This window comes from Hypanus sabinus, chromosome 29 (genome assembly GCF_030144855.1).
Source record: "Hypanus sabinus isolate sHypSab1 chromosome 29, sHypSab1.hap1, whole genome shotgun sequence".
NCBI classification, from domain to species: domain Eukaryota; kingdom Metazoa; phylum Chordata; class Chondrichthyes; order Myliobatiformes; family Dasyatidae; genus Hypanus; species Hypanus sabinus.
The window spans coordinates 5,831,953-5,849,828 of record NC_082734.1 but is presented as its reverse complement, the minus strand read 5'-3'; the positions used below and the strand labels follow the sequence as shown (position 1 = coordinate 5,849,828).

Below are 17,876 nucleotides of genomic sequence, written 5' to 3'. Positions count from 1 at the left end.
AATTCTCCAAATTAATCTGAGCCTAATCACGGGACAATTTACTATGAGCAATTAACCTACCAACAGGCACATTTTTGCACTGTGGAAGGAAAACTAAGCACCTGGAGGAAACCCCAGCAAACACGGGGAGAACGAACAAACTCCTTACAAGCAGGGGCGGGTATTGAACCTGGGTTGTCCGTACTGTAAAGCATTGTGCTAACCATCATGCTTTATATGCGCTTGCTGTAATTTATAGTTTTTATTATGATGTATTGCAATGTACCGCTGCCATAAAACAACAAATTTAATGACATACTGTATGCCAAAGATATTAATAAAAACACAAAATGCTGGCAGAACTCAGCAGGCCAGACAGCATCTATGGGAGGAGGTAGTGACGATGTTTTGGGCCAAAACCCTTGAAGGGTTTCGGCCCGAAACGTCGTCACTACCTCCTTCCATAGATGCTGTCTGGCCTGCTGAGTTCTGCCAGCATTTTGTGTTTTTATTTATTTCCAGCATCTGCAGATTCACTCGTGTTGCCAGAGATATTAATCCTGATTATGCAATTTGACATCGGCAGGGATATTTGATGCCTCTCGGAAACGCTTGTAAATCATGGCTTCTACCGTGCCTTGAGGAGGCACGGAAGCATAACAGTTACTGCAACCACTTTGCAGCACCAGCGATTACTAATTGGAGTTGAGGTCCCACCAGGGTTTGTAAGGGATTTTTTTCACATTCTAAAAGAGACTGTGTGGGATTCTTTCAGGTGCTCCCATTTTCTCCCACATCCCAAAGATGCATGGTTAGAGTTAGGGTTCAACAGTTCAATGGTTCCATTTAATATTACACAGTGCATACAGTATACCACCTGAAACTCTTACTCTTCACAGACATCCACGAAACAAGAAACCCCGAAGGATGAATGATAGAAAAATGTTAGAGCCCCAAAGCCCCCTTCCATGCACAAGCAGCAACCCTCCCTGACTTATTTCAGCAGGAAGCATCAGCACCCACCACCCACCAAGCAATCAAAAGCAAAGCCCCCAAAGAGAGACCATGATCTGCAGTCCAACAAAAACTAATTGATCACCCAACAATTCAACATACTGCAGTCTCTCTCTCCCTAACAAGGGACAGAGAGGTGTTGCCCCTTTACCGCAGCGAGAGGGGAGACCAACAAAACATCTTGCTGATTATGATGGTGCAAATCTGCCGTGTTGCTTTTAATCTGAGTTCTCTGACTTGAAAATCTCCCCCACCATCAGGAGGGAGGGAGAGAGAGAGAGTGAGAGAGAGAGAGAGAGAGAGAGAGAGAGAGAGAGAGAGAGCAAGTTCGGCCAAGTACAGAGGCCTCCGACAGCCGATCTGCTATTTGTGATGTTCTGGTGGAACCAGAAGCATGGTGATGCTTGTGGGCTGCCCCAGCACAACCCCCGCACTGTGTTGTCACTGACGCGAAGCGACGCATTTCACTGTTTGTTTTGATGTGTCGACATACATGGGACAATAAAGCAAGACTTTCCTTCTTTAAATTGGACACAGCATGGTCAATCTACCCACTAGAGTTGAGAACTTCATTATTGTAATTAACTGAATTGTAGTTTTTCAACTCTCTCCACAGTCTTCATAATTTGTGACCCGGGTGCATCACATTGGTGAGTTCATCTGGAAGCAGTTGCATGAGGAACGGGAGCACACCGAGAAACTGATGGAATTCCAGAATCTGTGTGGAGGCTGGATCTTGCTTCAGGACATTAAAGTCGGGTTCAACAAATGTCCTGTTCCATCAAAGACTTTGACTAACTCTGTTTGCAGCAAATGATAATACTTTATGACTTTATTTTGATTTATACAGTCTTGGACTGTGTGAGGAAACCAGAGCACTCAGAGGAAACCCATGCACTCACAGGAAGGATGTGCAAACTTCGTACAGACGGTGTTGGAATTGAACTCCAAACTCCGACACTCTAAGCACTAACTGCTACACTGTTTGGGCACCCTATTTAGTTTATTTAATTTATTTAAAAAAATATTTCTTACTGTAATTTATCATTTGTTTTTATGTATGGGTGCAGCAAAATTAACCAACTTCACAACATATGCTACTAATATTAAACCTGATTCTGATTCAGATTTCTCAATAGGGAAGGAGTTTATCCCATCTCTGTCTCTCACCCCCACCGCCCCCCCCCCACACTCCCATTTCCCTTACCGTATTAGCACCAAAACAGCTACCTACTCAGCTTTGGATTTGCCAGGGCTGTGACCCAGTTGATCATTTGCTTCTTGTGGCTTAACATCAATGAGTTTCAACTTCTTCTTTGGCATATTTTTGACCCAGCTAATAAGTTTATGGGTAGCAGGGTGGAAATACGTCTCTACCAAAGGTGTAAGGTGTTCCTTCCCTCTGCTAGCTTGCAGGTCACCTGCCCACCCCAATCAGGGTCATTTGAAGCCATGGGAGTAGGTGGTGGATGGTCAATTGAGCAGCTGGTGCATATCACAAGTTCTGACTTATGCAACCACAGACAATCTCTGAGAGTATTGATAATGTCTGGCTTTATATTGATAAAGACACATGTAAAGACACTGCCCAGAAGAAGACAATGGCAAACCACTTCTGTAGAAAAATTTGCCAAGAACATCTCCCTTTTGAAAGATCATTTGAAACTAAGCCACTGCTGCACTGGATTAGACCATACGACATAGAAGCAGAATTAGGCCATTCAGCCCATCGAGTCTGCTCTGTCATCCCATCATGGCTGATTTGTTATCCCTCTCAACCCCATTCTCCTGCTTTCTTCCCATAAGCGGAGGCATGGTAGCTTAGTGGTTAGCACAACGCTTTACCATGCCAGCAAACCAGGTTCAATTCCCACTGCAGCATGTAATAAGTTTATACATTCTCCCCATGACCAAATGGGTTTCCGCCGGATGTTCCAGTTTCTTCACATGGTAGGTTAATTGGTCATTGTCAGTTGTCCCATGATCAGGATACTGTTAAAATTGGGGGATTACTGGGTGGCGTGCCTTGAAGGGTAGGAAGAGCCTATACCACGCTGTAGCTCAATAAATAAATAAATAAATAAATAATCTTTGACGCCCTGACTAATCAAGAACCTATTATGCCGCATACCATTTTACTAATAGAGTTGCTATTTTCTAGTAATTCTTATGCCTAATCTGGAAAACAATGATCCTCTTGCAATCAGACATTCATGCAGGTGTCCAAGTTGCCTTCTGACATGGGAGCTTTTGGTGACTTATTGTGAAGAAGGAGGAGGCTTTGAAGAACTTTTTTTTCACGTTGCCCATGAAAGCAGGATCACAGAAGTCAAAACAAAAAGGAGGATTATTCCTGAGCTTAGATAACGCTGTGTAAATACCTGTGGCTCAAGGCAGATGACAATTAGAGAGTCTCATTTGCAAACACTACTAACCAGAAGCAAGTTTCACTTTCTAAACTCTTCAATGCCTTACAATGAGACTATTTAGCTCTGTTCTTCTTCAAACACTTTTCCATTTACGCTCCATGGTGTGCTTTCTCTGCAATTGCTTGCTGCTTTTAGGTTTTTGGTAAATTGCGCCCTCCACAAAACTTTTGGTTCTGTTTCCAGCATCTTTCTGGTACAGCATTCCAGAATTTTCTGCCTTAAAAATAAATTTCCCTCCCCTGTCCACTCCCAACCTTTGCCGTTCACCATTCTGAGCTTGCATCAGGTTTCGGCCACTTTCTCCTGGATTAAATGATGACAGGATCCGTCATCAAAATTCAAGATTACTTAATGTACACAAGTGTAAGGAGAACAAAATAATTGTTACTCTGAATCCAATGCAGCACCAAAAACACCCACAAAAGATAAGGAACACAATAATAATAAAACACGCACATTAAATATAAATACATAAGATAGCTTACATACATTGATTGATTGTATGTCCATAAAATGGTTCTAAGCTGTACATAAGACGACTGACAGAAAATAATAAAGTAGAGGTGGAGTTAATGGGTGGCGGTGTTGATCAATCTTACTACTTGGGGAAAGGAACTGTTTTTGAGTGTGGTGGTCCAGGTGTGAATGCTAAGTAGCCCCCTCCCTGATATGAGTGGTAGGAACAGTCATGAGCAGGGTGGGTGAGATCCTTCAGGATGTTACTGGCCCTTTTCCAGCACCTTTCTGTATATATGTCCCAGATGGTGGCTAGGCTGGTGCCAGTGATGGATTGCACAGTTCTGACTACCCATTGTAGAGTCTCCCTTTCTGTTCATTTATGGCTTGAAGGGAACCTTCTGATTAACCCTAAGAAATGAGTATCATTCCTTGCAGTAATAAGGCAGGTAGTTGAGCAGATGAAACTGCCATCTTCTTTTCTCTTGAGGCACAGTTTTACAAGGTTGTTACCCAAAGTGGGCAGTGGATTTAGAGGCCAGGCTAATTAGGAACAAGCTAGGATGTTCAGAATTCAAAGGACTTTTGCTGGGAGTCAAAGACATTGTATGTTTCCCGCTGGATGGTGTTTCTTGATGTTGGGAAAATCCAAAACTATATTTTAAAATTGTCACTAAGCGCTAGACCTGCCCATACACCTCCTCCCTCACTTCCACTCAGGGCCCCAAACGGTCCTTCCAGGTGAGGCAACACTTCACCTGCAAATCTGCTAGGGTCATCTATTATTTTGGTGCTCCTAATACTGTCTCCTCTACATTGGTGAGATCTGTTGTAAATTGGGGGAACTGCTTTGTCGAGCAGCTCCACTCCATCTGTACAAAATAGAACTTCCCGGTGGCCAAATGTTTTAATTCCCATTCCCATTCCCGTTCCAACATGTCAGGCCATGGTCTCCTCTTGTATCAAGAAAAGGCCACCCTCAGGGTGGAGGAGCAACATCTTCTATTCTGTCTGGGATAGCCTCCAACCTGATGGCATGAATATTGATTTCTCTTTCCGGTAAAAAAAACTCCCTCTTCCACTATTTCTTACTTTGGCCTTTTCGACATGTTGGTCCATAGCCTCCTCTTACACCAAGAAGAGTCTACCCTCAGTTCCTCCAGGTCCCCTCCTCTGTCTCTTTCTCCTATGGTCCACTCTCCTCTCCTATCAGATTCCTTCCTGTCCACCCACCTGACTTCACCTATCACCTTCCAGCTAGCCTCTTCCCCCTCCCCCCCCACCATTTTATTCTGGCATCTTCCCCCCCCCCCTTCCTTCTCAGTCCCGAAGAAGGGTCTCGGCTCAAAACATCGACTGTTTATTCATTTCCATAGATGCCGCCTGACCTACTGAGTTCCTCCGCAATTTTGTGTGTTTTGCTTTGAGTCGTTTGTGCTTGGAGCACTTTGTATGACCCTTTGACCATTCTGCACTCAGAGTTATAGAGCACACAGAAACAGGCCCTTTGGCCCATCAACTCTGTGCCATATTGTTACTCTGCCAAGTCACATTGACCCACATGTGGAGGGTGGCCCTCCATACCCTTCCCATCCTTACCTCTCCAAATTCCCCTTAAATGTTGAAATCAAACCTGCATCCTGCACTTTCACTGGTAGTTCATTCCAGACTCTCAGCACCCTCTGAGTGAAAAAGTTCCCCTCTCAGGTTACCTTTAAGTATTTCACCTTTAACCCTTAACCCCTAGTCCTTTTTTTCCAGCACAAAGATTGATCCCTTCTCAGGGAAATGCAACTCGTGGAGGCAATATTCAAAGTTAGGTTTGGATGCATTTTCCCATGCATCAATATGCAAGCTCAAGTATTATAAAGTTCTTGTTAAAGAAAATAATACGAGTAAATGTTTATTCAGTTCCTTCTTCTCCCTGCCCTTTTGCATGTCTTTGGTGGAATCTCTGGTGGCTGTTCAGTCTGGCCAACCCTTACCCAACTTAATTTCAACCTTTTCCACAAGATCCTTGAACTGGATCTCTCTCCCTGCAGCAAATGAGGAGGTAGATAGTTGAGCAAGACTCAAATCTAAATGATTGCCTTTGAGAGCAGAGATTTGATAGCGGCTGCCAGGCTATGATTTGCTAGGGTTAGATATGTAAGTAGGCTTTATTTAGAATGTGTTGAAGCTATCTTCTATGCTTTTTTTGGGTGGAAACTCCTTGATGGTTGTTCAGTTTGGGAAATCTTTCCCCAGCTTCATATCAACCCTTTCCAGAAGGTCTCTGAACTGAATATCTCTTCCTGCAACAAGTACAGAAGAAGATATTTGATCAAAACTCAAGTCTAATTATAAATACAAGAGATTCTGTAGATGCTGGAAATCTCACACACAATATGCTGGAGGAACTCAGCAAATCAGGTGGCATCTATGGAGAGGAATAAACAGTTGATGTTTAAGCCCAGATGAAAGCTCTCAGGCTGGAACATCACTCACCTTCATAGATGCAGCCTGACTTGCTGAGTTCCTCCAGCATTTTGCGCATGTTGCTCGAGTCTAGTCAATTACTTTTGAGCTGCAAAATTGATAACGGATACCAGGATATAATCTACAGTGCATACAGAGTTTAACATAGAAGATGAAAAAAGGTCTTTACAATTAAAATATGTTAAAGCTGTTAAACACAGGGGTTGATTTGCACAGCTCTGGCATCTCATTACAAGCAACAATCAGCAGTTTTAAAAGTTGGCACCAACTGGATACCACAACTGTGCTGTTAGCAGTTCATATTACATGTTTACCACAATCCTCTATCTCAATAAATTAGTTATTTATCCCAGTTTCAAAGAGAATACACCCTGTTGGCTGTAGAACAAAATACAGCTGCCACTCAGCCCAGAAATGAAAACAAACTTTAAGGTCAAAATAAGGATTAACTTTTTTTGTCACATGTACATCGAAACATACAGTGAAATTCAACACACACAAAATGCTGGAGGAATTCCAGGAAATTATAGACCAGTGAGTCTTACTTCAGTGGTTGGTAAGTTGATGGAGAAGATCCTGAGAGGCAGGATTTATGAACATTTGGAGAGGCATGATTAGGAATAGTCAGCATGGCTTTGTGAAAGGCAGGTTGTGCCTTATGAGCCTGATCAAATTTATTGAGGATGTGACTAAACACATTGATAAAGCAGTAGATGTAGTGTATATGGATTTCATCAAGGCATTTGACAAGGTACCCCATGTAAGGTTTATTGAGAAAGTAAGGAGGCATGGGATCCAAGGGGATATTACTTTGTGGATCCAGAACCGGCTTGCCCACAGAAGGCAAAGAGTGGTTGTAGATGATTCATAAAGGTGGACACTAGTGGAGTGCATCAGGGATCTGCTCCTCTTCAAGATTTTTATAAATGATCTGGATAAGGAAGTGGAGGGATGAGTTAGTAAATTTGCTGATGGCACAAAGGTTGGGGGTGTTGTGGATAGTGTGGAGGGCTGTCAGAGTTTACAACAGGACATTGATAGAATGCAAATCTGGGCTGAGAAGTGCCAGATGGAATTCAACTCAGATAAGTGTGAGGTGGTTCATTTTGGTAGGTCAAATATGAATGCAGAATATAGCATTAATGGCAAGACTCTTGGCAGTGTGGAGGATCCAAGGGATCTTGAGGTCTGAATCCATAGGATGCTCAAAGCTGAGGTGCAGGTTGACTCTGCGGTTAAGAAAGCATACGGTACATTGGCCTTCATCAATCGTAGGATTGAGTTTAGGAGCCGAGAGGTAATGTTGCAGCTATATAGACCCTGGTCAGATCTCACTTGGAGTACTGTGCTCAGTTCTGGTTGCCTCACTACAGGAAGGATGTGGAAACCATAGAAAGGGTACAGAGATTTACAAGAATTTGACCTGGATTGGGGAGCATGTTTTATGAGAATAGGTTGAGTGAACTCGGCCATTTTTCCTTGGAGCAACGGAGGATGAGAAGTGACCTGATAGAGGTGTATAAGATGATGAGAGGCATTGATCATGTGGCTAGTCAGAGGCTTTTTCCCAGGGTTGAAATGGCTAGCATGAGAAGACACAGTTTTAAGGTGCTTGAAAGTAAGTACAGAGGAGATGCCAGGGGTAAGTTTTTTACGCAGAGAGTGGTGAGTGCGTGAAATGGGCTGCCGGCAACGGTGGTGGAGGTGGATACGATAGGGTCTTTTGACTCCTGGACAGTTACAAGGAGCTCAGAAAAATAGAGGGCTATGGCTAACCCTAGGTAACATCTAAGGTAAGGACATGTTCAGCACAGCTTTGTGGGCTGAAGGGACTGTATTGTGCTGTAGGTTTTGTACGTTTCTATGTTTCTATCTATAAAAAGGTAAAGAGTACTTAAAGTGAGATCATTGGTTGTGATTACATCTCAATAGAGGAGTGTAGTTATCCTTTTCTGTTCAATAGCCTGATTGTTGAGGGGTAGTAACTGTTCTTGAATCTGGTAGTGTGAGTCCTGAGGCTCTTGTACCTTCTACCTGATGGCAACAGCGAGAAAAGAGCATGGTCTGGGTGATGAGGATCTTTGATGGTGGATGCTGCTTTCCTATGACAGCGTTTCACGTAGATGTACTCAATGGTTGGAAAGGCTCTACCCATTATGTTCTTTGCTGAATCCATTACCTTCTGTTGGATTTTCCATTAAAGGGGGTTGGTGTTCCCATACCAGGCCGTAACACAGCCAGTCAATTCACCTTCCACCACACACATGTAGAAGTTTGTCAAAGTTTTTGATATCATGCCAAATCTCCGCAGACATAAACAGAAATCAAACTCCAGTGTTGTTATTTGGTCTTAGTGACAGCTTTAAAGCTTGTTTTCATATTTCAGTGGTGAGTAGCAACTGCACTTTGCTGTACAGCCAGCAGGGTGTATTCTCTTTGAAACAGGGATAAATGAGGAATTTATTGAGATTGAGGGTTATGATAAATGTGTAATATGAACTGCTAACAGCACAGTTGGTAACTACTTCTAAAAATGCTGATTGCTGCTTGGAATGAGATGCCAGAGCTGCCAAATCAGTGGCTGCATTTAAAAGATTTAACATATTCTCATGTAAAAACCTTCTTGCGTCTTTTTTGTTAAACTTGGGATGGACTGCAGAATACATATCCTGGTGTCCGTTATCAATTCTGCATACTTGGAGGTAATTGACTAGACCTGGGCGACATACATAAAATGCTGGAAAAACTCAGCAAGTCAGGTGGCATCGATGGAGCTGAATGAACAGATGATTTTACGGGCTGAGACCCTTCTTCAAGATCCTTCATCCCAGCCTGAAACATCAACTGTTTTTTCCTCTCCGTAGATGCTGTCTGGTTTGCCGAGTTCCTCCAGCATATTGTTTGTGTTGATCAAGATTTCCAGATATCTGCAGAATCTCTTGTGTTTATAATTAGACTTAAGCTTTGATCAACCATCTCCCTCCTTACTTGTTGCAGGGAGAGATATTTAGTTCGAAGACCTGGAAAGGGTTGACGTTAAACTGGGTAAAGTTTACCCAAAATGAACAACCATCAAGGAGCTTCCACCCAAGAAAAGCATAGAAGATGGTATGGGGAGGAAAATCAATCAAATAAGTAACCATCCTGAATATTCTCTAGGGAGAGAGAACATGTGGTTTGTCAAATGTTGGATGAAATGCAAAGCCTTTGGGGTAACTTTGGTCTATGTCTTTGCTAATGCTTAGCGCACGCTTGGGCTTGATGATGGTACCGATACGCATTTTTTGGGGGGGGCAGGGGTGATCATTGCTTGCTGCCACTTACGTGTGAGGGGGGAGCTGGGGGGACTTTAGAGTTCTCAAGTTTAACTGTTGTTCATTCATTGGGGTGCTTCTCTGTTTTCGTGGACATTTGCATAGAAAAAGCATTTCAGGATACATTTCTCTGACGTTAAATTCGACCTTTGAACCTTTGAATAAGGAGTGAATAATAATTGGGCATGCTGACTGAAACATGGAAAAATACATACAACCTTAACCTTCAAAGACCACTCTTCAAAAACAAGGCCTTACTCCGAAAAGCTGTTCTCTCCTGGTTTATCAAGGATCAATTTTGCACTGTAAAATAGTTGAAGGGTGGTACAAATTCTTCCAAACACAAATGATTCAATTTTGCCTCTGTCTAAAATGGGTAAAAAGAGAAAATATAGTTCTATATTCTCCCCTCACTCACACTCTCTTAGTCTCCTAGCAACAGTCATTTCAGTTCAACACTGAACCATTTTTATGAGACCACTGCTCAATTTTGGTAACATAATTAAAAACTCCACACCAGACATTCGCTCTTCTCCCCTCCCCAGTGGGTAGAAAATACAAAGACCTGAAAGCACTTCGCTAGGTTCAAGGACAGCTTTGATCCAGTCATTAACAGACTCTGAAATGAGCTGCTTGTTAAAATTAAATGGAATCTGGGTCTCACAACCTACCTCGTTATGACCTTGCACTTTATTGCTTAGCTGCATTGCACTTAGAGTCATAGAATCATAGAAAAGTACAGTACAGAAACGCCCTTCAGCCCATCTAGTCCATGCCAAAACTTCAGACTCCCATCGACCTGCCCAGGGACCAGATCCCTCCATAATCCTATCATCCATGTACCTATTCAAGCTTCTCTTAAACATCGAAATCGAATATCCTTTTTTTTGGTAATTATTACACTTGATTCTGCATTGTTATTGCTTAGCCTTATTCTAGCTCAATGCACTGTGTAATAACTTGATCTGGGTGAACTGTATGCAAGACAAGCTTTGGACTGTATTTTGGTACATGTGTCAATACTGAGAAACAAGGAAGACAGTGATATTGGGAGGTATAGAAAGAGCTGAACTCTCATCCATAATATCAGGATCAGAATCAGGTTTAATATAACCGGCATATATTGTGAAATTTATTGTCCTTGCTGCAGCAATACAATGCAATGATAAATATATATATAAAAATGAATTATAGTAATTATATACAGTTTGTATAATCATAGTAAAGTTAAATATAAGTAGAGCAAGAACAAAAGTAGAGAGGTAGTGTTCATGGGTTCAAAGTCCATTCTGAAATCAGATGGCAGAGGGGAAGAAGCTATTCCTGAATCATTGAGTGAGTGCCTTCAGGATCAATTACCTCCTTCCTGATGTTAACAATGAGAAGAAGGCATGTCCTGGGTGATAGGGGTCCTGAATGATGGACGCTGCCTTCCTGAGGCATTGCTCCTTGAAGATGTCCTGGATACTATGGAGGCTGGTGCCCACGACAGAGATGACTAATTTTACAACTTTCTGAAATCCTGTGCAGTAGCCCCCCCACCCCCATACCAGACAATAATATTTTGCCCGTTGGAGGCAGGATATTTCAGAAATGTGTAAACCCAATTCAAACTTCCCATCTGAATTGCTACATCCATACACATCTGGAACAATACTTAGTATATGCACCCAAATATGTCCCATTAACTCAATACCAACCCTTGCTCTCAGATGTGTGAGGGCCATAGTGTTCCCTATCAAATGATCATTATCTTTGAATCTTACTGGATTGCCTTGCAGCTAGAACGCAGCTGTTACTGTGCACTATCTGTGTAATTCTAGCTACCGCGCTGTCTCCAGTAGTTATTTCACATGCTTATGCCTTTAACATCTCATCCCAAATTCCATGTGAACTTAATCTTTGTGAAAAATTATTTCCTAAAATGTGTTCCTTGTTAACTTGAGCCTTTGCAAACTATCGATATCTCTACCTCTTCCAATGAGTGACTCTGAACTCATATCCGGTTTGAACAATTAACGTCTTGGCCATGAGTTAATTGAAATATTCTGGTGTCCAACAGAGTGACTGTGATAAGTGTCAATTTGGTTGGATGAGGTTTTGATTTGATATATCTTTAATCGTCCGTGACCGTAAATGTAAATACTCAGATTTATTTCCGCATTGGTAAGTGGAATGGGCAGGGTTGTCAGTGCAATTGATATAGTAATGTGTATTAGTTGGAAGCACCTTCCAACATGAAATTATGAATGAGGTGATTGTTGAATGGGGATAAGAGGGGAATATGATGAGTGGAAGATAGTGGGTCGATGAACTTGTAGCTTGAAACTTTTTTTGATTTAGTAATCTAACCATAAGTGCAAACTGCTCATCCCATTTGACTTCATTCCAAGCTGAGGGACGCCTCCACGGTGGCGTAGCAGCTAGCACGACGCTATTACAGCTCGGGGTGTTGGAATCCGGAGTGCAATTCCAACGTCATCTGTAAGGAGTCTGTATATCCTCCCTGTGGAATGCATGGACTTTCCCCAGGTCATCTGGTTTCCTCCCACTGTCCAGAGACATACAGGTTAGTAGGCTAATTGGTCATTGTAATTTGTCAACACAAGGAAATCTACAGATGCTGGAAATTCAAGCAACACACACAAAATGCTGGTGGAATGCAGCAGGCCAGGCTGCATCTATAGGGAGAAGCACTGTCGATGTTTCGGGCCGAGACCCTTCGTCAGGACTAACTGAAAGGAAAGATAGTAGGAGATTTGAAAGTAGGACGGGAAGGGGAAAATGCGAAATGATAGGAGAAGACTGGAGTGGGTGGGGTGGAGTTGAGAGCTGGAAAGGTGATTGGCAAAAGGGATACAGAGCGGGAGAAGGGAAGGATCATGGGACTGGAGGCCAAGGGAGAAAGAAAGAGGGAGGGGAGCATCAGAGGGAGATGGAGAACAGGCAGAGTGATGGGCAGAAAGAGAGAAAAAAAGGAGGGGGGACAAAACTAAATATATCAGGAATGGGGTAAGGAGGGGAGGAGGGGCATTAACGGAAGTTAGGGATGTCAATGTTCATGCCATCAGGTTGGAGGCTATCCAGCCAGTATATAAGGTGTTAGAACCATAGAACACTACAGCACAGTACAGGCCTTTCAGACCTCCATATTGTGCTGACCCATATAATCCTTTAAAAAAGTACTAAACCCACACAACCCTATAACCCTCCATTTTTCTTTCATCCATGTGCCTGTCCAAGAGGCTCTTAAACACCCCTAATGTTTTAGCCTACACCACCATCCCTGGCCAGTCATTCCAGGCACTCACAACCCTCTGTGTAAAAAAACTTACCCCTGATGTCTCCCCTAAACTTCCCTCCCTTAATTTTGTACCTATGCCCTCTGGTGTTTGCTATTGGTGCCCAGGGAAACAGGTACTGACTAACCATCCTATCTATGCCTCTCATAATCTTGTAGGCCTCTATCAAGTCCCCTCTCATTCTTCTACGCTCCAAAGAGAAAAGTTCCAGCTCTGCTAACCTAGCTTCATATGACTTGTTCTCCAAACCAGGCAACATCCTGGTAAATCTCCTCTGCACCCTCTCCATAGCTTCCACATCCTTCCTATAATGACGTGTCCAGAATTGAACACAAAACTTTAAGTGCGGTCTCACCAGAGATTTGTAGAGTTGCAACATGATCTCTCTACTCTTGAACTCAATCCCCCTGTTAATGAAGCCTAGCATCCCCTAGGCCTTCTTAACTATCCTATCAACCTGCGCAGCAACCTTAAAGGATGTATGTAAGTAACTGACCATTAATCCTGTACTCAGTCTTCTGGTTCGTCCTTCCAAGATGCATCACCTCACACTTCTCCGGATTGAACTCCATCTGCCATTTTTCTGCCCAACTCTGCAGCCTGTCTATATCCTCTTGTAATCTTCGACAACCTACAGCTCCATTCACAACTTCTCCAATCCTCATGTCAGCTGCAAACTTACTCACCTATCTTTCTGCCTCTACATCCAGGTCATTTATAAAAATCACAAATAGCAGGGGTCCCAGGAAAGATCCCTGTGGCACTCCACGAGTCACCGTCCTCCAGGCAGAATACTTTCCTTCCACAACTACCCTCTGTTTTCTTCCTTTAAGCCAATTTTTTTATCCAAACAGCCAAGGTTCCACTTATCCCATGCCTCATGACTTTATGGATGAGTCTTTCATGAGGGACCTTGTCAAATGCTTTGCTCATCAATTTCTTTTGTTACCTCTTCAAAAAAATCAATCAGGTTCGTGAGGCATGATCTTCCCTTCACAAAGCCATGTTGACTATCCATGAGTAGACTGTACTTCTCCAAATGCTCATAGATCCTATCCTTAAGAATCCTTTCCAGTAGTTTGCATACCACCGACATAAGACTCACTGGTCTATCATTCCCAGGTTTCTCCCAATTACCTTTTTTAAACAAGGGAACTGCATTTGCCATTCTCCAGTCCTCCGGCAGTTCCCCTGCAGCCAAAGAGGATTCAAAGAGCATGGCTAATGCTCCTGTGATCTATTCTCTCAATTCCCACAACAACCTGGGGAGTCATATCTGCCCCTGGAGATTTATCAATCTTAACATTTTTAAGAAGATCCAGCACTTCTTCTTCCTTAATCTCCACATTGTCCAGCACACAGGCCCGCTCTACTTCGACCTCATCCTGATCAAGATCCTTTTCACTTGTGAATACTGAAGCAAAATATTCATTTAGGACCTTCCCAACCTCCTCCGCTTCCAGGCACATGTTGCCCTCTTTATCCTTTAGCGGTCCCACCTTCGTTCTCATCATCATTCTATTCTTCACATACGCATAGAACACCTTGGGGTTCTCCTTAATCCTACATGCCAAGGCCTTCTCATGCCCCCTTCAAGCTCTCCTAAGTCCTTCCTTTAGCTCCTTCTTGGCTACCCTATATTTCTCATAAGCCCCTCCTACTTCTTGCTTCTTCTAGCTAACATATTGTTGTTCCTCCAACCTGAGTGTGGCTTCATCTTGACAGTAGAGGAGGCCATGGATAGACATATCAGAATGGGAATGGGACGTGGAATTAAAATGTGTGGCCACTGGGAGATCCTGCTTTCTCTGGCGGACAGAGCGTAGGTGTACAGTGACATGGTCTCCCAGTCTGCGTCGGGTCTCACCAATATATAAGAGGCCACACCGGGAGCACCGGACTCAGTATACCACACCAGCTGACTCACAGGTGAAGTGTCGCCTCACCTGGAAGGACTGTCTGGGGCCCTGAATGGTGGTGAGGGAGGAAGTGTAAGAGCAGGTGTAGCGCTTGTTCCGCTTACAAGAATAAGTGCCAAGAGGGAGATCGGTGATAAGGGATGGGGGGGATGTATGGACAAGGGAGTCACGTCGGGAGCGATTCCTGCAGAAAGTAGAAAGGGGGGGAGGGAAAGATGTGCTTGGTATTGGGATCCTGTTGGAGGTGGCGTAAGTTAAGGAGAATTATACGTTGGATCCGGAGGCTGGTGGGGCGGTAGGTGAGGACAAGAGGAACCCTATCCTGAGTGGGGTGGTGGGCGGATGGGGTGAGGGCAGATGTGCAGGAAATGGGAGAGATGTGCTTGAGAGCAGAATTGATGGTGGAAGAAGGGAAGCCCCTTTGTTTAAAAAAGGGAGACAGCTCCTTCGTCCTGGAATGAAAAGCCTCATCCTGAGGTCAGATGCAGTGGAGACAGAGGAATTGCAAGAAGGGGATAGCATTTTTGCAAGAGACAGGGTGGGAAGAGGAATAGTCCAGGTAGCTGTGAGAGTCTGTAGGCTTATAGTAGATATGTAATTTGTCCTGTGTTTAGGCTAGGGTTAAATCAGGGATTGCTGGGCAGCATGGCTCAAAGGGCTGGAAGGGCCTAGTCTGGACTGTATCTCTATAAATAAATAACTATAAAAGATAAAGCTGTTGTATGTAAATAAACAATTCGAACATGGACAGAAATGGTTTCAATAGCTGTTTCCTTTCAATTTTGAGAGGTGTGGTATGAGGTGAGTGGGCTACTGCAGAGTAAATAAGCTGCAGGGAGTTGTAAAGAACTCCATCATGGTTACTAGCCTCTGTAGTATCTAAAACATCTAAGAAGTTGGCGACCATCATCAAGGACCCTCACCCATGCCCTCCTCTCGTTGTTACCATCGGGAAGGAGGTACAGAAGCCTGAAGGCACACACTGAACAATTCAGGAACAGCTCCTTCCACTCTACCATCTGATTTATAAATGGACATTGAACCATACACTGACTGTAATTCACAGTTTTTTGTCTCTCTATTATTATCATGTATTGCATTTTACTGCTGCTGCAAAGCTGACATATTTCACAATATATGCCAGTGATATTAAACCTGATTCTGATTCTAATTTTGAGATCTTTGGGCTAATTGACAATTTTGTCTTCTTGGACACCAAGGTACCATTCTCTCCTGGGTTTAAATATGAGGACTTTGACTTGATGAATATCCAGTTCTGACTTAAACCTTGTGTGGACATGGTGACCTTCCAGTTAGTTTGACACTGATTCCATATTTGAATGGACTAAGCAAATTAGGTTTGGGATTTGATATTTCAGTTTTACGGAAGGTACCTGTGCCTTCATACTGTGAAAAGCAGACTGCAGCAGAGTTGATATAGGGGAAAGAAGCAGATCGTACAGTAATTAGGTGCCATTGGTTAATCATAACAATCAGCTAGTTATGAACCAAAACAATTGCTTTGAATTACAAACATCAGATCTCCAGACCTGATATCCAAAAAAAAGTACAGATGATTAAACTGGTCCTTAAAGTATCTGCCTCTGATTTGATCTGAAAGGGCAGCACAATCCTCAGTTTGTCTCCTATTTGAATGTATAACCCCTTTTTAGAGAGACTCAGATCCAGATTCTTGCCCACAAGTAGACATATTCCTTCCACATTCACTCACTGAAACTTTAAGGATTTTGTGTTCCAAATGAGTGCCTGTTCACTCTTGATTTCAATAGATCTGAGAAAGGACTGGTTGTGTATGTACCAGCTTGGTAACATCAAATGCAAATGAATAGACTATAAAGTGCTAATTTGGTACATTTGCTAATATGAAGGGGCAATGTTTTAAGGTGATTCAAGTATAGTGGTGGGAGTGGATTCAATGTCAGAGGTAATTTTGTTGTGGATGCATGGAACACCCTGCCAATGGTGGTGGTATAGGCAGGTATGTTAGGACTGGGGTTCTCAACCTGGGGTCCATGGACCCCTTGGTTAATGGTAGGGGTCCTTGGCATAAAAAACGTTGGGAACCCCTGTATTAGGGGCATTTCAGAAACTCTTGGATAGGCACATGGATGATAGAAAAATAGAGGCTATGTAAGGGGGAAGGGTTACATTGATCTTAGAATAGGTTAGGGTCAAAGGGCCTGCATTGTGATGAAATGTTCTTACCAAGGCTGTCCATTGGTCAGAGTCAACCATGGATGCCTACATGATACACAAGCCAGGGCAGTATGATGTGGAGAGCAACTGATACCCACACAGCAGGCTCCCCTTCTCCACACAGCTGATGAATCCAAAGGAACAGCAGAGACTGATACAATTTGGCACCAGGAGTTTCATAGGAGTTGCCAGTCAGTGGTAAACTCAATGTAGGATGGGCTTAGGGACTCCAGCTTCAGACTTTTCCCTTGGGGTTTACCTCCAAAGACTTACTCATGAGTGGGTATAGCTGCAAAGCAGCAGAGGTTTGAGATCAGAGTTTCCCTTCTCCTGACGAGCCCCATCTGCCTAAAGTGATTGGTTTTAAGGTGGCAGTAACCCATCTTTGCCCCTTCTCCTGTTAGTAGAAAATATTTCACTGGGCTTAGTAGCTAAACCACATATGCAGGCCAGGAGCTGGACTTGTGATATTGTATATTCTTTATAAGGGATACAGGTGTTGGTGAGATTTGGGTAAATTTCTGGAACAAGAGAATTATCCTACCATGAGGTTAAAGAGGTTAGATCTCTTCTTTGAAAAACTGAGGCATGATGCAGCTCCTAGGGGCCACAGTGGTAGATTGGTTCCAATAGTGGATCATCAGTCACAAGCAAGGGGGTGTTCATTAAAACCTGAGCTTAGATGAATCTACTTCTCATACAGGGTGGGGAATATCTGGAATATTCTAGCCCAGAGGAATTATGGAGGTTGGAACACTGGAGTATTTA

At 43.2% G+C, this 17,876-nt stretch overlaps 2 protein-coding genes across 6 annotated transcripts in view; one reads left to right on the top strand and one right to left on the bottom strand.

Annotated features, from left to right (window-relative positions):
* The window catches only part of LOC132382921 (uncharacterized), a 98,679-nt gene that overhangs the window by 40,285 nt on the left and 40,518 nt on the right, over positions 1-17,876 (bottom strand). The window lies entirely within an intron of this gene.
* Positions 1-17,876, top strand: part of LOC132382923 (ferritin heavy chain B-like) — a 182,692-nt gene that overhangs the window by 159,138 nt on the left and 5,678 nt on the right. Inside the window, exons 1-2 of one of the 4 annotated variants that reach the window (XM_059953493.1) lie at positions 8,717-8,744; positions 9,354-9,464. The exons of 1 other annotated variant lie outside the window; for it this stretch is intronic. In XM_059953493.1, coding sequence (XP_059809476.1) covers positions 9,462-9,464 — 3 coding nt within the window. In that variant the 5' untranslated portion in view covers positions 8,717-8,744; positions 9,354-9,461. Of the gene's footprint in view, positions 1-8,716; positions 8,745-9,353; positions 9,569-10,266; positions 10,561-17,876 lie in introns of those variants that run through there. 2 more of the 4 variants (XM_059953492.1, XM_059953490.1) reach the window with 2 other exon arrangements.